This window comes from Emydura macquarii, unplaced genomic scaffold, assembly GCF_026122565.2.
Source record: "Emydura macquarii macquarii isolate MOO-44397 ecotype Brisbane River unplaced genomic scaffold, CSIRO-AGI_Emac_v2 contig_554, whole genome shotgun sequence".
Taxonomy (NCBI): domain Eukaryota; kingdom Metazoa; phylum Chordata; order Testudines; family Chelidae; genus Emydura; species Emydura macquarii.
The window spans coordinates 2814397-2842027 of NW_027130691.1; the positions used below are offsets into that span (position 1 = coordinate 2814397).

Genomic DNA, 27631 nt, shown 5'->3' on the forward strand with positions numbered 1-27631 from the left:
CGCCAGTCTGGTCTCAGACACCCATGCCCTTACTAACTTCAATTCCCTCGGCCTATTTATCTCCATGCTAGCAAGGGTGCCACTGAGGTGGTGCCCCTGTGCCTTGGGGACAAGGAGCCTTGCCTTGGAGACTTGGCCTGGTGCATGGTCAGAGACTGTGCTCAGAGCACACAGAGCTTCCTTGGAAGCATGGGTTATCATTGGCATGTCCAGGGATACGGTAGACCTGGAAGGCGTCTGGTCCGTGCCAGGAATTAAGATGGCGGCTGCCGCCTAGGCGGCTTCCCCGTCACGTGACAGTCCCCCTGTCTCTCTGCGGCCTAGCGCGGCGTGGGGCTTGGTGAATGGCGCTGGCGACGTAGCGGGCGGCGCTGGCGTACGCCTGCGTGGTGCGGCCCTCTGGCGGCGGTGCGGGAGTCTTGCCTCCTCCTCAGTGTCTGGACTGGGACCCGTTAGAGCGGCGGGAAGAAGCGGCCCTCGCCTCCCTGCCCGCCCGAGGCTGAGGTAGGCGGTCGCCGCCCGCGCCGACATGTCGAAGCGGCTGAGGAGCAGCGAGGTCTGCGCGGACTGCAGCGCCCAGGGTAGGAAGGGGGCAGGCGGGGAGTGCCCGGGGCTGAGGAGGGGGATGGGCGGCCCTGCGGCGCCTCCTCCCTCAGGACGTTCTCGGGGGGGGGGGCGCCGCCTTCCCCTAGGGACCCCGGCGTCCGAGCCGAGCCGTGCCCGCCTTCGCCCGCCCGGCGGCTCTGCGGGCCCGTGCGCCCCGCGCTGCACCTGGAGCCGGGCCGGGCCGGGCCGGGCCAGCCGCTAACCCCCCGGCCCGGGGGGGCCGAGTGGCCGGCGAGCCCCGGCCCGGGCAGCCTGTGGCGCTGGGCGGGGGGCGAGCCCCGCGGGGGCCGGCGGGGAGCGAGCGGAAAGAGGCCGGCCTGGCGGCGCTGGCTGGCGGGCCGGGCCGGGCAGCAAACAGGAAGCCCGGTGCAGAAGTAGTGCGAGAGCCCAGCCCCGTGCAGTCCCGGCCGCTGACAGCTGGCAGCGCAGCGCGGCTCTCCAGACGAGGAAACAGCCCCCTTCGTCTGTGGGGAAAGGAGTGTGCTGTGCTGTGCCGGGCTGCAGCCTGCCTGCCCCCGTTTCCACTCCCCACGGCCAGCGTGTCCCCCCCCCGCTGCACCCTGGCGCGGCCTCCTGCCCGCGTCCGGCCGCACACCACGCCAGGTGCCTGTGTTTGAAAACCAGGGTCACGCCTGCCCGGGCTGGGGCTGGCTGTGGCCAAGGTTGTCAAGCGTCGCCGCAGCGAGAGTGGTTTGATGTTCTGGTGTGGACATGGGCTTTTGAAACAACTGGGGTGTATTTTTAGCAGGGTCTGTGTCTTCAGGTTCATAGAGTGCAGGGCACAGTAACTGGGGCCCCTGCGCACTACTGGAATATAAATAGTGATATAGACTGGGTTTCTGGAATGGTTTTTGATAACTCAGTTGTACACTGAAAATGGTTTTAAACAGTTCCTAGTTTGGGCAAGGGACATCTGGCCAAATCACAAGACTAGAAATCAGTAGACCTGGGTTCTGCTAGCTAACTCGCTCTCTTGTGACCTTTGGTGTGTCACTCCCCTCTCTGTGAAATGGGAATAATAATAATAGTTCTCTACCATTGATGGGCTTTAACTCATCAGTGTTTGTAATGAGTTTTAAATCCTTGGATGAATGGACGGTATGGTAGAAGTGCAAAGTATTAAGAGTTATTCTGGCAATTCACCATCCAGACTTGAGAGAAACATAAGTTATTTATTCACTTACAAAAAAACTTTTAAGAGCATTTAAAGTTGCAGTTGTAGAACAGGGCCACCTTCTTTCCATGCCCTACCAAAATATGAACTTAAAAGTCCCAAACTGTAATGTTATAAAACTAATTTCTGAGTTAAGGATGTCCTATTTATGTCAACATATAGTACTATTAGGTAAAAGCAAATTGTTTTCTTTAAATGAAGTTGATGCTTATGAGTGCTCCTGTCTCATTTCTTGACACTTTAGTTCTCCAGTTATGCTCTAGAGCGAGAATTATAAACTTTAAAATGATGCTTTGCTAAAGTCTCTTCATCTTGAGGAACTGTCTCTAGAAACAAGAGGTTGTAGCTCATTCAGTCAGTGACATTTCCAGAAAAGGAAATGAAAGGGCATATTGGACCACCACCTTGTGAGCTTTCTGTGGCTATTTGGATATATAATTGGGGGAGCTATTTAAATCTCAGTTCACAATTTCACTTTACTGTCAGTTTCAAGTTTAAAATATGAGTTGTTACAATAATACCAAAATTGTCAACAAAACTTTTATGTGAGGCTCAGCTACTAACATTTAGATTACAAGCTCTTTGAACAAGGACTGTCACTTTTATTACATGTTTTTAGATTTTTAGCAGCAGTGATTTAAATAGATTGTGGGAGGTGACACTGCAGCAGACAAGGTCAGAGAGAAAGAACTTGCAGGTAATCAAGATCAGATGAAGATATGAATGAAAATTTTAGTATTGTGGACAGAGAGGTAGGGCCAGATTTTAGGAGTATGTGGATGCGTGTAAGCAGCAAGATTTAGGCATTGTCTGGATGTGTGGGTTTAGAAAGAGGGCTGAATCAAAGATGACGCCCAGATTGTGGGCTGGAGAGCCTGGAAGATTGGTGGTAATGTCCCTGGTGATGGACAGCTGAGGGGAAAGGAGTGGCCTTTCAAGGCAGGCAGTATGTGAGGGTAAAAATGAAATGTGTGTGTTTAGAAGGGACAACAGTTATTTTAAGGATCTAGAGGGAAACTTCTAAGTCTGCTGGAGAAGTTACCTCAAATTATGAGATGTGTAAAGCGTATCACAAGTTTAAAAAAATTTGCAGAAAAATATTTAGTGAGATAAATCTTGTAAATTGGCATACTAATATAATGTAAAAAATGTGTTGCGTTGCTAAATCCATGTGTGCACTTCCATTTAAGGAAATACTGTCCAGAGAAGGAGGCTTTTAAACATGTTTCCAAACATAGTTTATGATGCCACAGAATATTAAAATAGAATAATTTTTTAATTGATATACTTTTTGTGTTTGCTGTTCCTTTTTATGCTTTCCTCTGCTTGGATGCTAATTTAAGACTTTATTTCATAGTCAGTTTCACTTCCTGACAATTCAGTTCAGTGTATTATTGGCATGCCAAGCCATACAAATGTTACCAGAGCATAAGCAAGAAACATAATCTGGTGGGATTAGTAGAAAATAGGTACAGTTTTCCCAGGATAGGGCCTCAATGTGTTCAGGATTTTATTGTCCGTGTCCATTCATTATGGCTGTCCTGCAAAGACTGGATTAGAAATAGTGCAGGGCAATGTTTTAATTTGTTGATGGGGTTTGTAAAACTAAGATATAGCCTTAAACGATGATGGAGGCATTTAAAATCTTTCAGAAGAGTAGAAAATGTTACCATTTCCATCAATACTCCCTATCACTCTAATGAGGAATGCCACTAAAATGTTGCACATTTTTAAGGGTATGCATTGTATTTCACAGTGTCCCTTTACATACGTTTCATGCTTTTTTTATTTTGTGTGTGCATTAGTAACCTATAATTTTGAAACATATACAGAATAGAATTGTGCTCTGTCAAATCAAGTAGAATAACATTCAGGGCAGAAGTATTTGCTTTTAGCATAAGATTGTTCATAATGTACCATACTTACTAGGAAGTTTAGAAATCATAACAAATTTGTTGTGCTGCCTTGAAATATGTTAATTTCTGCAAATTCAGATTTTTTTGGTCTAGCTGCAAGACATTTGATCTATCAGTTGAATAAAGCAATTCTGTAGGTAGGTTTAAACAGTAAACTACCATCAGATAAAAAGAATCTGTTGACAGATGTTGTTTTTCTAACATTACTTTCGGTTTACAGTTGTTGAACTACATTGACCTCAGAGCTTGGTAATTCCTCATGAGCTTGCATGAGGAATGACTTTGAGGGTATGTCTACACTGCAGCTAAAAACCTCTGTCTGGCCTGTGCCAGCTGATTTGGGCTAAGGAGCTGTTTAGTTGTGGTGTAGATGCCCAGGCTTGGGTTAGAGCCCAGGCTCTAGGATCCTCCTGGGCCAGCTGACTCCAGCTCAGTCTAAGGGTCTCTTAATTTGCAGTGTAGACATTGGGCTCAGGCTGCAGCCTGGGCTCTGGGATGCAGGAGCTTGAACTGCAGCCCTGAGCCCAAACATCTACACTGCAATTAAACAGCCCCTTAGCCTGAGCCTGGCAAGGCAAGCTCGGGTGTCTCAGGGCAGTGTAAACATACTCTCAGAGACTAGAACTTTGTCAGTAGCAAGGGATGATTGATACCTGCACAATTTTAATGCTACAGTGTTTTAAATAAAACTACTCAAATATTTATTCATGGTCAAAAGAAAATTAACATGTTCAATTATTTACCTTTCTTACCAAAATTGTTAAAACTGAAGAGTCTCCAAAATTGATTTTACTTTCCTCCATTGTAATTTACTCTTTTCAGTTTATTCAGCTTGAATAGTAAAACTAGACTAGGGAGTTTCTACTTGGTTTTGCTTGAGGGGATTCCTGCATTAGACCAGTGTTTTTGTATCTGAATTAGCCTCCTGAAGTTGTCTTTTTGGGGCCTCTTTTAGGCATCCATCCTGCAAATCATTATGCAAATGTGTGTGAAACTGTACTTATGAACAGTCCCATTAACTTCAATAGTACTACTCACACAAGTAAAGTTATACACATACATAAGTGTTTGGAGTATCATGGCCTTAGTGGATAACTGGGAGACCATAATTTGTAAGTTCTGTTTTTAAAATATTGTATTTAAAAATTTCTGGTGTATTTTTTGTTTTTGTTTTTCACTTAAATCTGCCCGGTAACAGTTCTTTCTAAGGATTACCGAAGCATTATAAATAGTCCTTCCTTCTCAGGCTGCTGTGATTCATACTATATTTGTGTTTTATGCTGTGACTCTCGAAGATCACTGGCCTGACCGATAAAAGACTGGAATTAATCACTAGACTGCAATATACAGAAACTCTGATCATCCCAATTTTTCTAATATAAGGCTGGAAGGGACTTTGAGATGTCATCAAATCCAGCCCAATCCTACAAAAAAGTTTTTCCTAATATCTAATCTAAATTTCCCTTGCTGCAGATTAAGACCATTGCTTCTTGTTCTACCTTCAGTAAATGTGCAGAACAATTGATCACAATCCTCTTTATAACATCTTATAACGTATTTGAAGACTTATCAGATCCCCCCTCAGTCGTCGTTTCTCAAGACTAAACACGCCCAGGTTTTTAACCTTTCCTCATAGGTAAGGTTTTCTAAACCTCTTATCATTGTTGCTCTCCTCTGGACTGTCTCTAATTTGTCCACTTTTTTCTTAAAGTGTGGTGCCCAGAATTGAAAAAAATGCTACAGCTGAGGCCTCACCAATGCTAAATAGAGCAGGATAATTATATCCTGTGTCTTACATGTGACACTCCTCTTAGTACTCTACAGACCGATATTAGCCTTTTTTGCAACTGCATCACATTGTTGACTCATATTCAATTTGTGTAAACCCCAGATCCTTGTCAGCAGTTTACCACCACCTAGCCTGTTATTTCCCATTTGATTTTTCCTTCCTAAGTGAAGAACTGCAATTATATTTACTGAATTTCAGATAGTTGATTTCAGCTCAATTCTTCAATTGTCATGGTTGTTTTGAATTCTAATTCTGTCCTCCAAAGTGCTTGCAACCCTCCAGCTTGCTGTCCTCTGCAGATTTTATAAGCAAACCTTCCACTCCATTAGCCAAGTCATTAATGAAAATTTTAAATAGTACTGGACCCAGGACTGACCCCTGCAGGACCCCACTCAGTATGCTTCCCCTCCCCCCGGTTTGAAAGCAACCTTTTTTAATTGATAACTACTTTTTGAATATGGTCTTTCAACTACTTGTGCTCCCACCTTGTAGTAATTTCACCTAGACCACATTTCCCTAGTTTGCTTATTATAATGTCATGTGGGACTGTCAGAAGCCTTAATAAAATCAAGATATATTGTATCTGCCACCCCCCCCCCCCCCCCCCCATCCTGTAGGCCAGTAACCCAGTCAAGAAGGAAATCAGGTTGGCTCAGCAGGATTTGCTCTTGACAGATCCATGCTGGCTATTTTTTATCATTTCATTATCCTCTAGGTGCATACAAATTGATTGTTTAATAATTTGTTCCAGTATCCTTTTAGGTGTTGATGTTAGGCTGACTGGTCTATAATTACCCAGGTCCTCTTAATACCTGTCTTAAAAAGGGGAACAAGGCTTACCCTTCTCCCGTCCTCTTGGACCTCATCTTTCCTTCATGACTTCTAGAAGATACTTGTTAACGTTTCTGAGATTGTTTCAGCTAGTTCCTTAAGTACCCTAGGATGAATTTCATCAGGCCCTGCTGACCTGAATACATCTAACTTAACTAAATATTTTCTTTAACCTTTTTTTCCCTATTTTGGCTTGTGTTCTTTTCCCCTTGTTTATATTAATTGTGTTGAGTATCTGGTCACCATTAACCTTTTTAGTGAAGACTGAAGCAAAATAGATAATAAACAGCCCTGCCTTCTTCACGTTATCAGTTATTAACTCTATTTCCCCACTAAGTAGAGGACTTACACTTTCCTTTGTCTTTCTGTTGTTCCTGATGCATTTAAAGAACCTCTTATTTCCTTTTATATGACACGTCCCTTGCTAAAGTGTAATTCATCCTGTGCCTCAACCTTTCTGATTTTGTCCCTACATGATCATGCTACTCTTTTGTACTCCTCCTTAGCAATTTGTCCATGTTTCCACTTTTTTGTAGGATTCCTTTTTGATTTTCAGATTATTAAAGAATTCTTGCCGAGCCAAATTGGCCTCATGGATATTAACAATCTTCATAAAATTGGGGCTTTGTGTGTAAAAACAAAAACACACAGAAGAGTCTTGGGTGACCAGGTTTCAGATAATTGGGGTTTAGTTGTAATGAATTTTTCAACATGAATGAGGATTCCAGAATGGATGTGCTCAGCTTTTCCCTGCCTGATACCAAATGGTTAATGTCACAGATACATCTGCCAAACTGTCAGTTGCATCATGTCCATGATTCTATTATGAAGCTTCATTGTACTGCTTAAGTATGTTAGACATGATGGAGTAAATGGTCACCACTGCAAACTGTAGTAGAATTACTACCACAGTAATCCTTCTGTGTAAGCTTTTTTTTTTCCTGGCCTGCCTTTCCCTTGTAACTAATCGTTGTTCATTCTAGCCTCTTCAATGCCTTAAAATAAAAGTTTTTATCCTATAGCAAAGTGCAAGTCTTTTGTTCTTCTTTGACATAACACGATTTCATATGTGCTTTGGCAGTACACTTCCTATTTTGCATCATTTTACAAATTCACTTTTCAAACTCAGGCTGTAACTAGTGGCAAGCCTGTCACATGATGCTTCTCTTTTTGAATTGCTCTGTAGGGTTCCTACAAGCATATTTTTGCTGATCTCTGTGGCAAGATGTTCAAAGAAGATTTGCTAGCAATGTGAACTTGACCGTGGCTAAAACAAGGCATTATCTATATTCAGAGTTTCACCAGTTTAACTTTATATCTTGTTTAAAAAAGATTCAGTTAAACAGTGCACACAGGATTTTACACTGATTAATTCAGTTTTTAAGCCTGGTTTATATCCATGTAGCTTAACTCACCATTTCCTACCCAATGTTCACATCACTGCCCTCCAGTCCACTTGAGTTTAACTAAATCAGATTAAGATTATAGTTTATAAAGCCAGAAGGGATCATTATGATCCAGTCTGACCTCCTGTGAGCCAGGTTTAAATTGAATTAAGAGGGTTCATGCAGCCGTTTCTACAGTCTAACTAAATCTGTTTAAAACTACACCTTTACTTAAATTAGTGCAACTCTGAATATAATGAAACTCCTCAGCTCTTTCCTTCTCCACCTCCCACTTACTCTCTGTCAGATGCCATTATTCTTCCTGTCACTCAGGCCTGTAATCTGGGGGGCTTCTTTGACTTCTCTGCTTCCTTGCCTAACACATCCAGGCCTTGTCTAACTCCTCCTGCTGCTTCCTCCCCAAACACTTTAAAAAAATCAAACGTTTTCTTTCAGTCCAAATTGATAATTCTCATTTAGATCCTTAGCATCTCATGTCTTAATGATTATATCCACCTTCTCTCTGGTCTCTGTAACACTCAGCAGCAGCAGCTAAGAACATCACTCTAATTGTGTCAATCCCCTGAGAATCCTTTGATTGACTTTACTGTTTTCCACTGCATCAGATTTTTAAGTCTTTTCTTATATCACTCCCTCCACTTTGCCAAGCTTCTGCATGCTTTTGTCCGCACTACTCTTAATGCATAGAATTCCCTCTCTGAACTATTCAGTAAGGCTACTACCTTCTCAGTATCATTACTCTTGTACTCTCTCCTCCTGTTATTTCCACTTGCAATATTTTGTTTCAGATCAGATTGCAGGCTCTTTGGGGCAGGCACTGTCTCCTACCATGTGTTTATACAGTGCCTGAAATTGATTAAGGCCTTTGGGTGTGACAGCAATAAGAATAGTTACTATAGTCAGCAAGAAGAATGTATGTAGTCTTTGTACTGTAAACTGTGCCCTATTAAAAATTGTTCTTCAGTAGCACAGATATTATAACATCTGTGTAAAATGCAATGTCTGTATATTTTGTTTAGTGTGTGTACTGATTTCAAATGTCAACATATGAAATATTCTATCACTATAAGCTATAGTGATGTGTAGATATGGATAGCAGTAGGAATCTACGGACTCGTATTGACTTTTCTCTTTAAACTGTTTACATTTCATAACCTTTCCTATTTTGAGCAAAAACTTGTTTCTGTATAGTTGGTAGAATATTAGTTCTCTGAAAGCTATCTGTGTTCTAATTGCCCATTTGCTGGTTTCTGGTCTTTTGAAACTTTGTACCAACTCAAGCAGAGCCTTAAAGACTTCCTACAACTCTGAAACCGGTTGGATCTCAATAGGATTAAAGAAGAGCTCCTGCGAAATAGTAGTTCAGTAATCAAGCTTATATTCAAAAGGAATCTTGGTTTTGATCTAAAACAAACTTTATATAAACAATATACAAAGGAAGTTTTGTAAATTTTGGAAACTTCTAATGTTTCTGAAGAGAGGAGAAGCACTAGGAATTTAAATGTTCTGTTTAAATATTCAATACTTAAAATATATTGCAGTTTTTGCTGATTTATGTTGAAGTGAATACTAGCATCAAAAAGCTTAGTTTAATTATTTTACTATGAAGACAAACACCTTGTTTAGCGCACAATAATCTTGAAAATATGATGTAAGTGAAGGATCCCACTGCACATGTCCTGGGAGTAGTCTTTTTTTAAAACTTGAGACAGATGTATTTTTAGTGGTGAAACTAGCAAAACTGCAAATAATTGTATTGGTTTTACTGAACATATCCTGCTTGAGCTACCACTAAAAGCAAATAGCATCTCTGAGTCCTCTGGCTAAATTGCAGCTAGTTTCATATTATATAAAATACATAATCCACTTCAAAATAGTGACATGTATATTCAGTAAAAAAAGAAAGCGTGTATTTTGCATTCCCCCAACCTCTATTTATTTATATGTTAGTTTATGAGCCCCTCAGGGCAGGGACCATTGCTTCTTGTTTGACTTGAAAATGCCTGGCACGTTAGTAGGACACTACCATAAGCCAATAACTTATAAAAATAGGAATTGCAACATCAGAAGTACAGGTTATAGATTGGGAAATGGGTTATTGTCTTCTTTAGAAACCATATTGGAATACTAGCGTTTCAAGTGACATGCACCTTTAGTAAGTGGGTAAAGGTTTCGGAGGTATGCTTTTTGTCTGGTTTTTCTCACGTACCAGAATGGTGTGCACAATACTCTGGGCCATTGTTACTACCCATGATGGTCAAGACTATTCCATAGTAGAACACTGGACATATCTCATTGACTTGCCCAGATGTCATTGGCTTAGTCTTACTATGGAGAGCCATTGGTGATAAAAACATGCTGTGCTATAACACTAGAAAATTACTGGCTTAGCGTAGAAGTAGCATTCTAAAGAATTGAGTCAATGTGGCATGTAATTTTTTTAGCCAGTTCTTGAAATGAACATAGCTGTATCTTGCTCTTTTGTCTTATAAAAATAGTGTCTCTTATTTGTATAGTCAAATAAAAATACATAAGAAAACGCTGTAGATCTAATAAGGCAGGACTTAAGACTTTGAACAATAAATAAAATGATACTTGTTGCTTATACCATTTTGCAACTAAAGATCTCCAAGCCCTTCACAAAGATGGGAAATGTATTATCCCCTTTTTACAGACAGGAAAATGGACATGTTGTTAATCATAGGCTTTTTTATGGCACTCCTCACAGTAATATCTCAGCCCCTCATGAACGTAGCCTCACAACATTCCTATTGAGAAAGGGAAATATTGTTCTCGATTTTATAGATGGGAAACGGGCCAGAGTAAGTGATTTTTTTTCTCAAGGTCCTACAGCAAGTCAATGCCAGAACTTGAAACAGAACCCAGATCTCCTGAGTCCCAGTCCAGTGTCTAACCACAACACCTATACTTCCCCCAACATCTTGAGGCCCAGGGAGTTTGTGACTTGCCCAAGTTCATATAGCAAGTAAGTAGTGGTAGATTCAGGAATAGAACCCATGACTCCTGATTCCCAGTCCTGTGCCCTATCCACTGGACCATGATGCCTACCATATTGTAATAAAGATACTTGTCTTTTCCAGACCCCTGTTGGGCATCAGTAAACAGGGGAATTCTCATTTGTGATGAGTGCTGTAGTGTTCATCGGAGTCTAGGACGTCATATCTCTCAAGTGAGGCATCTTAAACACACACCGTGGCCTCCAACATTGCTGCAGGTAAAAGCTGATGATTGCTTTCTGATGAGAGTTGGAGAATACAGTTCTTAGAGAAATCTAATTATGAAACTTTCTGTTGGGGAGTGTTGCTCCATTAAGCTCTTTTTAAAATAGGTTTGTTGATGTCTGTTAACTTGCTGTAATAGATTACTAAAGTCAGTGTTACCTCCACGTTTTAAACCTACTGTTAAGGCAAATCCATCTAGTCATGGGCACACAGACATGCAAATGTGTTACTGTTCTGATTTACCTCCATGTGAGCCTGTCCATGTTTTATTAAAAAACACAAACCAAAGACATTTAGATGAATAACTTAAAAAGCGAGATGTTGCTTTTGTAGCATGCCTGGATTCTAAAGTTTTCACTATGTAAATGTGCATGAAAGTAAAATAAAAATGAGGGTTAGGTTAAGAGTCAGGCAAATTCTATTTTATTTTAAAATAAGTTTAGATTTTATGTGTTTGATTTTTCTCCCTTTCCCCACCCCAAAATGCACGCTACCTCTCTGCTTTGTGCTCTGGTGTTACTTCATATGTACGGAAGACTGCACTCTCTTCCTGAGACAGGTAGCTGCTGCATTAAGCAGCAGAAGATCCAAAGCTAAGGAGAAACCATGCCATGTGTGTGTCACCTTCTGCACCCCCTAAAAAGACCACTCTCAGTCAGAGTGGGGAGAAGCCACCCATGCTTCCTACACGATAGGGAGGTCTGAGTAGACAACCACTTGCATCTTAACTTACATCCCTACAACAAAACAAAGAACCTGTGGGGGAAAAAGGCAAGTGAATGATGGACCAGTTTCATGGAAGATAACCGACTGACTGATCTCCCCAGGAGTTCTGCCCCATCCCTCCTTCATGGCTGAGTTTGGGTCTCTTTGGGGAAATGAGCTTGGGAACAAAGTCTTCAGTCCCCAAATGTAAAAGTGTGGCTCTACCTATATTAATGCAATATAAAGCAGCACTAGGTTTCTGTCTTCAGGTAAATGCTGTCTTCCCTGCTTGTGATATAATCTGTGAAACTACTTATTTTTAAGTCCCATCCCAAGGTATTCTAAGTGCCATACAACCATAAAATGAATAAGATAGTTAAACATATATGATGAACCTCTTCTTTAACTCAGATTGAGGGGGAGGCTCTTTACTAAAAACAGGAAGAGCTGCAGCAAGCTAACTGGGCTTTGGGACATGTACAATCTAAAATTTATAATGGAAACTCTAAACAAAAGAATATCATCCTAACCCTCTCTCTTTTTAACAAAATAAAGTTTGACACCAACTACATCTTAATATTAATAAAAATGTAAAAAAACCTCTTTTCCTTCATAACTTTCTGGAGTAGGATAAAAATGCTTTCCACTTGGAAAATACCATCGCTCAAGTATTCTGCCTGTGCAGGGAGTAATAAAAATACTTAATGCCTGTTGTACGCATTTTGCGTTTCAGATGGTTGAAACACTGTATAATAACGGTGCTAATTCCATATGGGAACATTCTTTGTTGGATCCTGCATCTGTTATGAGCGGAAGGCGCAAAGCTAACCCACAAGATAAAGTGCAGTAAGTAAAATGTTTATAAAACTCTTTGTCTTCAGGGGCCCCTTTCTAAAAATGTAGTTATTTTTGACTAGTTGTGATCAGGGCAGCAACAGATGAATAAGAACCTTATCTTGTATCAAGTCTTATCAAGGACATTGAAGAGTGTTGCTGATGAGACTGAATTCTCTCAGATTTATTCACCTTTATTCACTGATTTAACCCCTGATCTGTGCTCACAGAAGGGGAGATGTTAAATGTTCTCTAAAGTATCCTTCGGTGATCTTCAAGTATGTTTCAAAGACTATGCAGAAATGAGTGAAGAACTGAGTGACTAGATATTTTCATGTGCATCAATAGTATTAATGCATCATCAGTAGTCCCAGTTGTTGGGTATTGATTTTTTTTAAGTCTTCTCTTACATGTCTCAAGTATCGTCTTTTCCATTTTTTATCAATATTTTCTTTCAGAAGCTCAAGCTAGTTAGTTTTAAAAGCATAGTTTCTTATCTGACTTTGTATATTAGTTTGTTGTTGATCCTGAGGGGTGCTGAGCACCAGCAGCTCTCAGTGAAATCAGTAGAAGTTGAGGGTTTTCATAACATCTCAGGACAGGTTTTAAGCTTGTAACAAGGATAATTGAACATAATGTAGTAATTATATTACTTTTCGAATTGGTCATAAATTTTTTCCGGAATTCTAAGGGTTATTGTCTCAAAACTGAAACATTTTCAGTTTTGCTATGACCCCCGCACCCAAAAAAAAAATTGAAGAAAAAGAGAACATTTTCTTTTCATCAAAGTTTTTTACTGGGAGAGGGAGATAATTTTCCTACTACCTCTAATTATTTTGATATTCCTTTCAATGACAATACCCTTCAATAGGGAATTAAAATCTGGATTGAATTGTGTACATAATGAAAATATTTCCTAGTGCCGTACTCTGTCATTTGTTATGTCATTCTGTATGAAAATATGCTGTGTGCTTCAATTATTTTATTTGTAAAAAGCTAACATTTATTTTGCAACTCCTTTGCTTTGATTTCTTCTTGTAGTCCCAACAAAGCGGAATTCATTAGAGCTAAATATCAAATGCTAGCATTTGTTCATCGCTTGCCATGCCGAGAAGACGATAGTGTTACTGCCAAAGACCTTAGTAAAGTAAGTATTGTTTCCTTGCAGTTAGTGTACTGGAACAAAACAGCTTGCTGTTGTCACAAGATACTATTGATATTTGAGTAGACCTGATCATACTCTGATCATAACATAAAATGAAAGATGACTAGTATCTCCATGGTTCTGCATTTTTGTTTATTAAGAATTCACACTTAACCTGAACTAAAGTACTTTTCAACAGTGTCTGATGGAAGTTATATGTAGATGTTGGAGAAGCACAGGCCTCTAAAGTTAACTGATCCACCTTATTAGAAACTGTTGGAAAATAAAATATGCAATGCTACAGTGAAGATGACTTTGACTTACTGTTTTTGTATATCCAGACTAACAGACAATCCTTTTTGTTTTTCAGCAACTCCATTCCAGTGTGAGGACAGGGAATCTGGAGACATGCTTGAGATTACTCTCTTTAGGAGCTCAGGCCAACTTTTTTCATCCTGTATGAAAACCTTTTTTTTTTTTTTTTTTGTTAGCTTGGTGTTAAATCAACTCTTAGTCTGTCATTATAGTTATATTTGGTTTCAGCTGACATACATTTTATATCTGTCATGTATTCAGACCTGCTGATTAAATATAAGCATGTGGTTTTTAATGACTTTTTAGGAGAAAGGAAACACCCCACTTCATGTTGCTGCCAAAGCAGGACAGATTTTACAGGCAGAGTTGTTAGCAGTCTATGGTGCTGACCCTGGCACACAAGACTCCAGTGGAAAAACTCCAGTTGACTATGCAAGGTAAATGGCTTTGATGTTTTGATGTCTGTCTTGATTATTTAAAATAAAATCATAAATGATCACCTCTCCCAAGTTCTCGGGGTATCCTGACATTTAATTTCACAATTAAACCTCAAATGAGTGCTTTTCCCAGGATAAAATAAATGCACACAGAACAAATAAAATATCTCCAATTTTTTACCCATCTCTCTTCAAGTGTCCGAGAGAACAGATTGGCTTTGCAGGGTCTCAGAAGGGCTTTGCCCTACCAGCTAAATGGCTCTGGGCTTTGTAGGACTGGTGGGGACTCAATTCCAAATTCCCTAGGAAAGAATGAACTGCAGACAGCTTCCTCCTTTTTATATCAAGGGAGCTCCAGTGGCATGAGCCAGGTCCCAAATAATGTATTATTTATTTGTGTTACTGAAGCAAGACTTCACATGCATTGTGTATAAAATCACAGACTAGCTACCAAGCTACGGCTGTATTCCAGACGATTCCAGTAGCATCAAGATTCAGAAGTAGTGTATTCTCAGTGCTTGGATGGATTTATTTGTTTGTTTGTTTGTAAGTTAATGTATAAGGAGACATCGAGGACTGAACAGGTGTTCTGTGGGAATGAGACACCGTATACCAGAGTTCTTGCCACTGCTATTATTTCAGTACTAAACTGGACAAAGTTGATTTACCATCTCAAAAACTGCGCAGAAAAGACTATCCTGCATGTTTTGGTTAAGTTGTTAATCAGATTCTTTAGCAGGCAGATAATCGAAGCTATTCCTGAGTTGTCAGCAACTAATTTCGAACAGATCAGAGAAGTCTAACTATAATTCCCTTTTAGTGTTTACTTTTGAAAATTCTCTTGTGATTCTGTGACCCAAAATCTCAAACACATCCTCAATTGAAAATGTAGTAGTGGTCTGATGTTGTGTTCACAATTTAATCTTTTCTGAGCAATTTTAGAATCTTTACATTTTATAACTAGTGAATCATAAATGAATGCCATTTTCTGTTTTATGTCTATAGACAAGGAGGGCACCATGAATTGGCTGAGCGCCTTGTAGAAATACAGTATGAACTTACTGATAGACTAGCATTCTATCTCTGTGGCAGGAAACCAGGTAAGTACAAAAAGTGTTATTTTTCAAATAGTTGTTATTATTTTAAAGATGTAAGAATACATAAGGAATGGGATGGAGAATAATATGGAAAATATTAAAATGTCTTTATATAATTCAGCGGTGCGGCCTCACCTATGCTCTGTAGTACTGGTCACCCCATCTCAAAATGGATGTTGCAGAATTAGAGGGTGTTCAGAGAAAGGTGACATTATTAGGGGCATGGAAAAAACTCACAAAAAGAGATTGGGATCCTTTACTTTAGAAAGGAGATGAATAAGAGGAGACATGATGAAACTATATAAAGATGAATGGGCAGAAGACAGTAGATTATGAGTTTTTCTCTCTGTTTCATGATCCAAAAGCAAAGGGAAGTTTAGTGAAATCAGAATGTGGCAAATTGAGAACTGATAAAAGGAAATACTTTTTCACACAACATGTAATTAAACTGTGGAACTTCTGGTCACAGGATGTCACTGACGTCCAAGTCTTAGTATTATTTCACAAAAGGAGTGGATGTGTATATGGATAACAAGACTATCCAGCATTCTTAGTTAATGCTAACAAATTTTGGAAGAAGACTTATGCTTCAGGGCTTAAGACATTGTTAGGAATTAGGAGGAAACCTAATGTGGGAGGCTGATCATCCTGCATTTGCCAAATGCAAAGATTCCCTTTCTGCAGTTTGCAGAGCGAAGATCTGTGACTTAGAATCATAGAATATTAGAGTTGGAAGGGACCTCAGGAGGTATCTAGTCCAACCTCCTGCTCAAAGCAGGACTAACCTCAGCTATATCATCCCAGCCAGGGCTTTGTCAAGCCTCAGCGTAAAAACCTCTAAAGATGGAGATTCCACCACCTCTCTAGGTAACCCATTCCAGTGCTTCACCACCTTGATGCAGTCTACTAATAAAACACATTTATTATATGGTCTAATGAAACTGAGAATTGTAGGCCAGTAACAATGTTTGAAACACATCTTAAATATTTTAACATTTAGCTTAACTCAATTTCAGATCACAAAAATGGACAGCATTTTATTATACCTCAAATGGCAGACAGGTAAGACTGCTGATTGAATAGCATGTATTAGAATAAATACCAAAATAATTAATAACTAGTACTTTAAATACTTTACATTTTTGAATTTTCTATTGAAATATCTTTCAACCCTCCTGTCACTCTATCCTGTGTGTGTTCTTTATTTGACACATTTGGTCCATCATATGAGTTTTTCTGCTTTAGAACTTTAGCATCTGAGGAAAACTAAAAAAGTAAAAGGATGTGAAATTTATCATTTAGTTAAGTATGTGAAGGAAAATGCAAAATTAATGTTGGAAAGCAAATGATTGATAATATCAGTAATTAATCTTGAACTAGTATCCTGAAATAGTTCTGTAAGACTTACATTTGCAGGAAAATGTGCATTTTCTAGTAATCTTTTTATAGTGTTGGCTGTGCTAGTGGTAAGAACTTATGAATGTAAAGGTCAAGTTTGTTTAAAAGAAATATAAAATGTTACCATATCATAATAAAGTCCATATATTTTTCTTTTATTGCTGTGCAATTGGAAATAAGACGGCTGTAAGTAAACTATTGTAGACTTCAGTTACTTTGCAAACACACTAATGGATGTAACAAAGTTGCTTTAAAAAGAACTTTAATTAAAATCAGTTAATCTTCAGTTAGATATACAGGTGATGAGTATTGTTTGTACAATACTTCATGGTGCAGTAAGATCTTTATCCATGAATAGTAATACTTAGTACTTACATACGACTCCTCATGCATAGCTCTCAAAGCACGGTGAGTTTCTGCAGCCCAGCATTTCACATTTTTTTATGTCTGGATTGCTCTCCTTACTCTGCAGCTTGCTGAGGTGGATCAAAGTTTTGAAGCCATGGGGTCTGGCCACGCCCCCTCATCTCCTGCTAGCTCAGAGTTCTTCAGTCTGTGGTGCGTGTCACCTTAGGGAGGGCGCAGCAGGACCCAGGCCAGCCCTGCTCTGCCCCAAACTCTGCTCCAGCTCCACCTCATAATTGTGGCCCTGGTCGCGGTTCCCAGTTTGGCCCCCAGCTCTGCTGCCAGTCTTGGCCCCCAGCCCTTGGCCGCTGCACCCCACTTCCATCTGCAGCCACCGGCCCTGACCATGGCCCCACTCCCAGCCTCAGCTGGGGGAAGGCGGGGGTGTGTGCAGACAGGAGTGGGGGGGGGGAGGGCATGACCTAAAAACTTTGGGGACCACTGTGCTAGCTTCTTTTCTCTGCCTCTGTGGCAGTATGCATACAGGTTTTGCAGCTCCTGCATTCATATCTGCTTAAGAAAGGCTTTTTTGACACAGTTTGGTGCAGCAGTGAGCAGTGATCTCCCTCCCAGCTCCTCCTTGACCCCCCTTACTCCCAGCCAGTTTTTTAGCCAGGTGTTGGAGTGCCTCCAGAGCTTTAGCTGCCGTGCCTCCTTGCTAGCTCCTCTGCACCCTTGAGATATGGCAGAGCAGCCTGAAAAGCATCAAATGAAAACCAAACAGTGCTCAGTCTGTGGTACTGCCCTCCAAGGTTCAGCAGATGGTGAGTTGCTCTCAGCCTGCATTGGACCTTCCTATCCTAACTCTGGTAGGTCCCAAGGTGATGAGACAGAGCAGCATGTGGGATCCCCTGCTCACTGGTGGAGCAGCTGCAACTCCAACATGGGAAAAATGGACTAGGAGTCTATATGCAGAAGAGGGAGAGATTTCATTGATGAGGAGGACCCCAGTAAACCAACTCTGGTATGTCCCTAGGGTCCCTGGAGAACAGATTGGGGGGGGGGGGATCTGTGACCCCCACAAATCTGCCCTAAGTCCTAAAATGGGTCCTGGGCACCCTAGGAAAATAAATAGGGCTCATAAACACCCTCCCTCCTTCCTAATTCAGCTTGTCTTCACCTCCCTGTGTCTTTACAAAGATGTGAGTGGTAGTCATAGCGAGGCTCAGATCACAGGAGATCCACCTGTATCCCTTCCTGGATGCCATCTTAATTAGAGCACTATCCCCAGCAGCGCCCCACAGAGCCACATTCCTGACCTTGAATGTCCTGCAGGTGCATGGTTTTATCAACATCAAGAGAAGCTCTTTGATTGTGTCCAACCAAATAATTCACTTGGGTGTGGACATAGATACCTTGATAGCAAGGATATCTCCATTTCTAGGGAGGTTCTAGAAGATCCAAAACAACGTGAGGAGGTCTTGAAACTGCAGGAGACCCCTATTGCCCTGAGCCTTCTACCGCTACGCCTTCTAGTATCGTGCATAGGGATCACTTGATGGCGCAGTCACACATCAGGTGACTTTAAGGCTTTATCTTAAAGGTATGGGACCACTCCCCCAAACATATGAAAAGTCAAGTGATGGTTCCAGCACATGGTGATCAGCCCAAGGCAATGTCTGCAAGGGCATGCCGATATGTTTTCCAGATCCCCTGATCCTCACAGCCGACACCAGCCTGGAGGTCTGGGGAGCACACCTGGGGTCTCAAATAGCTCAAGGCATTTGGAACCTGGAGGAAAGCACTCACATCATAAACCTCCTAGAACTAAGAATGCTCAAGCTGATCCTATGAAGGATCCAGTTCAGCCTGGAGGGGAACCACGTCCTGACTATCAAACAATACGGTCATGGTTGCATACAAGAACAATCAATGGGGAACAAGAAGCCCAATGCTACATGTTGAAGCAATGCAAATCATGCAGTGGGCAGAACAGTCTCTCCTCTCCCTCAGAGCAGCTCACATAAGGGGAGATCTGAACTAGAAGGCGAACTGGCTCAGCAGGTGCATGGTGAACAACTCTGCGTGGTGCCTGAATGAAGATGGCTTAGAGTTAATTGTCTGATCGTTCAGCCTGCCCCCAACCGACTTACTCACGAACAATGTGACTGAGAAGAGACTAGAGTACTTCACTAGGGAAGAGGACCCCAGATCCGTGGGAAGAGATGCCCTATTGCACTGATGGCTGAAGGACCTGCTTCTGTGCATTTCCACTCTTCGATTATTAAGGAAGATGGTTAAGAAAAAAAAATGAGAACAGGCGACAGTAATATTGGTAAACCCACATTGCATGATGAGATCCTGGATTTTAGACTTGATAGGGCTGAAATTGGGATTGCCACTACAGCTCCCAAAGAGACAGGGCATCCTCTCATAAGGTCCTTCTGCTTCATCTGAACCTGAACCAGCTGCATCGAACGGCCTGGCTATTGAAAGGGAAGCACTAGTATAAAAGAGTCTGTCCTCCAAAGTCATCAGAACACTTCTTTCTCGTAGAACAGTATCAACCTTGAAAGCTCCTCTATCTGGACCAAGTTTTGCATCTGGTGCCAGGAACATGAAGCAAACCCTAGAAATCCAGGAATTCTGGCTATCTTGGGTTTTCTCCAAGAAGAGTTGACAAAGGTCTCCAGCTGAATACCATTGCTTATCAGGTGTCTGCCCTTAGTAGTGTGATGTTTTCATGATCCACTGGTTCTCTGCCAAAGAACCCCCAGGTAGCCAGATTCCTTAGGGTAGTCCAGTTACCCATACTGGCAATTAAACCTCATTTTCCCAAGTGGGACTTGCCACTTATATTGAGAGCCCTGACAAACCCTCCCTTCAAACCACCGACATCAGTGGTAGCATTTTATTTGTCCATCAGAACTTGTTTTGATAGCCATCACGTCCTCCAGGCACGTGTTGGAGCTGGCAATGCTCTTTGTGCAGGAGCCTTACTGCATGTTTCATGAGGTCAAGGTGGTGCTCAGAACTCTGAAATAATTTGTCCCAAAGGTGAACTCTTCCTTCCAGGGTTCCCAAGAGGTGGTTCTACCTTCATCTGGTCCAAGCCCACAGCATCCCACCGAGGAGCAGTGGCACACCTTACATGTCAGAAGGGCTCTGAAAATTTGCCTCAAACATAGAGTCCACAAGGAGATCAGGTGCCATGTTTGTATCCTTCCATGCAAGGACTCAGAGCTTCCATTTCTCTGTTGGTAGGTGGATTAGACTACGCATTGTGGAAGTGAACGAGGCATTGGAGATCCAGTTCCAGAATGTTAGGGCATGTTCCACATGATCCCTGGCAACAGAGTAGCTTGTGTAACTCCTGTTGACTGCTGTGCTTCCCTTCTACGCGGCATCTCCACTGCACTGCGCCGCGCCACGTTCCTATCGATGCAGTGCTACACCACTTGAGGGGGTGGTTTACCAGCATCGACTTCTGGATCGACTGAGTGGGTCTTCACTGACCGCTCAATCGCTCCAATAGGTCAATCTGGTGGCGGTAACTTTGCCGCTGTCCGTGTAGACGTACCCTTGGAAATAGTTCATCTGGACACAAGCAAATGCTGAAGGGGCATGGCAATGTGGCTCCAAAACTCTGATTTGCCTCCATGAGCTACAGAGAGAGAAGAGCAGCTCAGATGCAAGGAATTGTGGGAGATGCTGCTAGCAGAAAGGAAACTATTGGTAAGAAATTTTCCTATCGTTAGCCCCATTTTACGTAGGGTGAAACTGAGGCAAAGAGAGGAGAAGTGACTTGTTCAAGATCACATATCAGGTCATGCGGCCTGCAGTAGAACTTCGGTCTTTCAGCACTGTCTAATGCCCGCTCCATTGGACATTTCTTCTTTATCCTCCTCTAGGATAATTGCCTCTAGGAATTTACCCTGTGCCTTCCATCAAACTGCCTTATTTGAATCTTTGCTTCACAAAATTGCTTGGAAGGAGTCCTACTGGAAGGATTTTGTGTCTGTACTGGGGAGAATTCTCCCCAGTAATATACAATGGGCTCACAATTTGTCGACTTTCTGGGTCTGGGGTTTCCGCATTAAGTTCTGGTTTTGTTCTAACCACAAAATTTGCAATTTGTGTGTCAATCTTGAGACAGGAAGCTAATAGCAGAGGATTGCTTCATAGCCAGTCAGACAATACAATACGTCTTGTGGGTGACTTTGAGATGAGGCTCTGGTGCTTTAACACATTTATCCACCTGATGGTACCCGCCTGTACCACCAGTCAAGTAAAATAATCCTTATGGGTTTATTACAGCTGTTCTTTAGTTGACACAGGACATTTTTTTAGGGCAGGATCAGAAGAGTATTTATTTTAAACTTCCCTCTAAGAGCATTTCAGTGTCCTTTAACACATTCTGCCTCTTGAGAGGTGCAAGATAGAAATCCGAATGGCTAGTAGCCACTTGATTCTGTGTGTCCTGGAGCAACTACATACAGGAAACCCACAGACCACCACACCTACATTCATAAATCCAGGAACCACCCCAAACACACTAAGAAATCTGTTATCTACAGCCAGGCACTCAAATACCACAGTCCGGGATACATACCTTAACACACTCAAAACCACTGTCACCAAACAAGGACACTCCACCAGAGAAGTAGATTGCATCATAGAACAGGCCACCCAGAGACTCTGAGAGAACTTGCTTCAATACAGAAATAAAACCCCTTCCACCCCACACTGGAACTCATATGGGGTATCATCAAAGAACTACAGCCTATACTTGATGGGGACTCTATCCTGTAAGAAATCTTTCCTGAACCCCCTCTTCTAACCTTCAAACAACCCCCCAACCTCTCCAACCTCATCATCAGAAGCAAGCTCCCCACATATCAGGACACACCAACTCAAAGCAGCACCAAACCCTGCCAGAACAACAGATGCAAAACTTGCAGCCATATCTCCACTGCTACAATGATTGACACCTCCCCCAACGCACCTTTCAAGATCCATGGATCCTACACATGCCTATCTCGACATGTGGTGTATCTCATCCAGGGCACTAAATGCTCCAATAACAGCTATGTGGGTGAAACCAGACAGTCACTACACTCTCGAAGGAACTCAACCAGGAAAATGATAAAAGACAAAAACATGCTATCCCTTGTGAGTGAAGCCTTTTCACAAAGAGATCACTCTATCATTGACCTACTTGTCCTCATCCTCAAAGTAAACTTTCACAACCCTTTGAAAAGACAAGCCTGGGAGCTTACATTCAGAACTTTGCTAGACACTAAAAATCATCGTCTTAATAAAGACGCTGGATTTATGGCGTTTTACAACAATCTATAACTCCCTTTTTTGTCTTATGACTACTACAGGGGTGGCTACTTCACCTTGAATGGTCCCTGAGGCTCAGAATATGTGCTAACAACGTACACTAAACTATCTGTTCCATTTTTTATTTAGCTGTGGTGCTCAAAGCACCTTTCTCAGACCTGAAGAAGAGCTCTGTGTAACTCAAAAGCTTCTCTCTCTTACCAACAGAAGTTGGTCCTATAGACGATATTACCTCTCCTTGCCTCTCTAATATCGCGGGACCAACACAACTACAACAGTACTGCATACATGTACCTGAAAAGTAAGATAAACTCTTAGGGCTTCTATTTGGGCAGCTATTCCCGATATTTCTCCGTATGTGGATGCTCTTATTCTGGAGAGCATGCATCCACACATGGATTTAATCAAGAATAGTTAATCTGCCTTAGTTTACACTCTGCCTTATTTCAGATTAACTTCCATGTGCAAACAAGCCCTTAAAGTTTGAAACAAAGTGTAATCTTTGTAACATTCCAGGAAGTGTCAAATGAAAGTGAACTGGTTTTTTATGGAGAAACTTGGCGATGGAGAATTGCTGTTCATACTGACTTCTTTATTATTGTAGATATAGTGATCACTTCTTGTTTTCATAGCAGTCTAGATTTGTCTGAATTGGCAAAAGCAGCTAAGAAGAAGCTTCAGTCTGTAAGTAAAGCTTCTATTTAACGTATGCTAAACCACAAGTAGTCACAGTAACGTGGCAAACTTCTGTACTTCATCTCCCAAGTTATCGACTTTATAATGCAGTGTGGCTTTCGTTAGTTCCTGCCTATACAAATGTCACTTCCATATTAACTAATACATTCAAAGAAGACTGAAAACGGCATGAGGGAGAAATAAAAAAGCTCTGGTGGGGAGGAAATAAAGTTTATTTGTAGCTTGTTTAGGAAGAGCTGCAGGTAAGATGTCTGTGATTCTGTGTCTCATTAATAATGTTATCTCAAACTAATGACCTTAACTTTATATTACCTCATGTCTTCATGTGTTCCATACATACATTGGATGCTTAAATATTATTTTATCTGCCTTTAACTTTTTGAGAAGTAAAAATAGCTGTATTAGTGTTTGCCAGATACAATTGCCTTTAGTATTAGTTCATCTAGTATCTTTAAAATACTTCTCAAACCGAATTCCTCCTTAAAACAGATTGAGAATCAGTTGTGCCTGCTCCTAATACCATCAGTGTTCCTTCCAAAAAGAATTTTCTCAATTAATTCAGTCTGACTTTTCTTCAGGGGATGAAAATGTAATACATTGGGAAAGAATGATTTTTGTATTATCCTCTTATTCAGTAATTTGTTTTTTTCTGCAAAGATTATAGTGATGGCTGTGAAGCTTCTGATTTATATGGGGCAATAAGTTTGGAGAATAAAATACAATATAGGAAAAAAGAATTTCAGCCAAACACAAATCCTCCAATCTTGAACACTATCTCCACTTTTAAACCCACTCTGTCAGCAGGTATTACAACCCTGCAAGGAAACATAGATGTACTCTTGCTGAGTCATTGCAGCGATTGACTCCACCCTGGACTTAAGGTTGGGATAGCTCTTTTGCGAGAGTAGGTTTCAGGCCAAACAGCCGTGTGGGGGAGCCCTAGGAGCAGCCATGCTTGGGAAGGTGGGGTGCTTTGGGCTGGGATTTATTAGTTTCTTTGTAAATAAAGTCAGATCTCTGGAAGGGAGTTAAATTGACCCTGCCTATTTGTATTGGAGGGGAGTGGTAGGGCTGCATTCACTCAGGCATTTTTACAGTTTTTAACTAGCAATTTATATTACTGCCCACGATCCCTACCTGAATAAATAAAATACTAGAATAACCCAGACACCTTGGTTTATATCTTCTCTGATCTCAACAGGTCCCTCTTTCCTAATATAAGCATTGCTCTTGAACTATTCACGTTAGGAATAAGTTCTGGAACAAGTAATCACTACTTAAGCCTGCTCTGCTCTCTTAATCATAGAAACACCTCCCTCTCCCCTAATATAATATTACTGGAGGGGCTGGGATTCTCACAAGGTCGGGGAAAAAAGTCAATTTTACTTTATCTGTACTGGCTGGTTGTAGAAGAGGGCTGATCTGTCCAGCACCAAACAGGCTCTGAAGCTGCTTTGGAAATTGAATGCCCCAACTTATCTGTGGCTGTTAATCTGTCATTGCTTCCTGGATTGCAAAGTAATAGATTATCTCTTGAATACAGACGTGCACATCTGCTTTGTGCAGCGTAAGGGGTTTTTTGCTTAATTTATTGTTGTCTAATCCTTAATCACTCCACTCTTATTTTTAGCTAAGTAACCACTTATTTGAAGAACTTGCCATGGATGTATATGATGAAGTTGACAGACGGGAAACGGATGCAGGTGAATAAGGCCTTCTGGAATATATATGTCATTAAAACTTGAAATGTGACATTACACATAAGGTGCTAGTGCAGATAAATGCACTACAATGCAAATAAATGAATGAAGTAATTTTGTGTTCAGGTGCTGATTGGTACTAAGTTCTGCAACAAGTAACGAGTGTTCAGTTTTATATTGGGGTTTAAAATGTTTTCCTAATTATTTTGCTGAGTGGAGAACTCTCAGAAAAAGCTCTTCCTTTGAATCTGATTACTTTTAGTGTTGAAACTGTGATCTCTTGATCTAGTCCAATGAGTAGATGTTTTGTGGGGTGAAGCTGCTCCAACGCTGACTCTGTTTTCTCTAAACAGTTTGGCTTGCTACTCAGAACCACAGCACATTGGTGACTGAGACAACACTTGTCCCTTTTCTTCCTGTAAATCCTGAGTATTCCTCAACACGGAATCAGGTAAGTTATCTTGCTAGTATTACAAAAGCATTTTATTAACATAGTTCAGGTGTTCTGAATTTTTTCACTTTAATAAACTGGGGGGAAAGGGACACTCAATTTCAAGTGTATTCCATTTAAAAGAATTTAAAATAGTTTCACATTACGTCTGCCACAATTTTTTGGTTTTACAGTTACATTTCCCTATTTTGGTACTCTTGTCTCTTATTAGAGTCTTTCACAAAGCCGGGGAAACTGAGTAATCAACTTACCATAAAGGGAAAACGATGAAACTGAGTTAAACAAAGTGGGCAAAAAAAGGGCACTGTTTCTGTAATCTTTCTGGTTATGTTATGGTAATCTTGGGTGTTACTTGTAGAAATAGTGTGGGTGGGTGTGAAATAAATGTATATATAAGTGTGATTAAGCAGATGGTGACCCTTCAGTTTTTTTTGCAGCCAATGTATTTTAAGCTAAGGCACCATATTAATATTTAATACAAAAAGTTAACTATTGTAAACACACTAATATTGCTTCTGGGTAGTCACCTTTGTATGCAGTTTTTATGAGAACAGATGTTTGCAAAACATTTTTAAAACCCAGAGAACGGGGTTATACTATAAATACAAAGAGCTTTAATGATGGTGTACAGATGCTGTTTCTATGAGGAAGCATATTACTGCAGTTGTTCTGGTATAGGGGCATTATGAAGATGTATCTGCTTTGCCCACGAATTTCCATGTCCATCAGGGCATGTTGTGTAACTTTTTGCATCATGTTCTCTGCTTTAGGGGAGACAGAAGCTAGCGCGCTTTAATGCCCATGAATTTGCTACACTAGTTATAGACATTCTAAGTGATGCCAAGCGAAGACAACAAGGGAATCCTGTCACTGGCTCTAAAGGTGAATATATTTTTGACTGATTGTCTAACCTTCTATGCTCGACTTTGAATATCAGTAATTTCAGTGATACCACAGCATTATCTAGAAGTACACTTGATCATTTTTTGAAATGAGTAAACAGAGTAAAGTCATCACTATAAAATGATGGGTGTGTGATTTGATGTCGTAAAGAGGCCAGTAGTGTTTGCTGATGACTGCACATTTGAGCTCAAGAATAATGCTTTATTATAGAAGACTTGAATATTAAGGGTGATATTTCTAACTAAATGGACTTGAGACGTACACAATCCAGAAGTGTCCTTTCTGATGGAATAGAATAGCATTCTTTGGAATTCCCCAGGTGGCTTCCTAAGTGTTTGGAGACCAGAGATATCTATATCTACATCTCTCACATTGATTTGGCTGGCAGTCAAGAAAACACCAGTGTTATAGGGATTATGGGCCCTAGTAGCTACTGTCTAATTTTGGGACTCTGCTGTACTGTACTTGGAGATAACCGGCTTTAGAACTGGCTGTGTTAGTTTGCCTGCAAATGTTCACTTTCTGTGCTGTTTGAGCATACCTGAAGTTCGCTGATATCAAGGAGTACAACCATTTAAAACAGCAACCAAGAAGTAAGCGCACAGATGTAGTTCCAGTACTGGAGATATGAAACAAACGTTTAAATACAATCATTTTCTCTCTAAAGAAATGCAAAAAGATAGTGTTTTATTATACAATTTCCCCATATTAGCCAACTGAATAGTGATGTATATGTGTTGGCAGTCTAATTCTGTTTTGTACTTTACTTTCTTCATTGTGTGAAGTGTTAAGTAAGATGGTAAAACTTAATTCTGTATTGAAGTTGCCTAAATATTTTGAGGAGTGAAAGGATTAAAATTGAAGACTATAGAATCAGCATTTTACTGCTACTGTAGATTTGGCTATTCTGAGCAATGAGGATCCAGCCACACTAGATGGTGCTAACTTTCCATGTTTCTAACAAGAAGAAGAAAATATTTTTTGTCATAACACTTCTCATGCTTTCTTTTAGTCTGATTGAAGTTCTCTTCTGATATTATTAACCAAAAGAAACCAATTCTGTTTACAAATCCTAAATGTAACTCGTTTTTGTTTATAGAAAATGTGGAACTGATATTGAGAGCTATCAACAGCCAGCATAGTAATGAGAGTCAGGATAATGACCAGCCTGATTATGATAGTGTTGCATCAGATGAAGATACAGATCTGGAAGCAAATGCAGCAAAAGCAAACAGACAGAAGGTAGGTTTTATTAATGATGTAGGCTATTAAGCCCCATTCTTGCAAATACTTATG

General features: G+C 40.8%; 1 protein-coding gene across 8 annotated transcripts in view; it reads left to right on the forward strand.

Annotated features, from left to right (window-relative positions):
- The first annotated feature begins 371 nt into the window (after positions 1 to 371).
- GIT2 (GIT ArfGAP 2) overlaps positions 372 to 27631 on the forward strand; it is a 50739-nt gene continuing 23479 nt past the window's right edge. For 6 of the 8 annotated variants that reach the window (XR_010918204.1, XM_067539444.1, XM_067539438.1 and 3 more), the window contains exons 1-13: positions 372 to 581; positions 10824 to 10957; positions 12403 to 12515; positions 13545 to 13650; positions 14018 to 14104; positions 14269 to 14399; positions 15405 to 15499; positions 16513 to 16558; positions 23218 to 23269; positions 24912 to 24984; positions 25335 to 25432; positions 26203 to 26314; positions 27435 to 27577. Coding sequence is in view for 7 of the 8 variants with exons in the window: in XM_067539444.1 (XP_067395545.1) it covers positions 530 to 581; positions 10824 to 10957; positions 12403 to 12515; positions 13545 to 13650; positions 14018 to 14104; positions 14269 to 14399; positions 15405 to 15499; positions 16513 to 16558; positions 23218 to 23269; positions 24912 to 24984; positions 25335 to 25432; positions 26203 to 26314; positions 27435 to 27577 (1242 nt within the window). In the remaining variant the exon portion in view is untranslated. Of the gene's footprint in view, positions 582 to 10575; positions 10709 to 10823; positions 10958 to 12402; positions 12516 to 13544; positions 13651 to 14017; positions 14105 to 14268; positions 14400 to 15404; positions 15500 to 16512; positions 16559 to 23217; positions 23270 to 24911; positions 24985 to 25334; positions 25433 to 26202; positions 26315 to 27434; positions 27578 to 27631 lie in introns of all 8 variants that reach the window. The other 2 variants (XM_067539441.1, XM_067539439.1) reach the window with 2 other exon arrangements.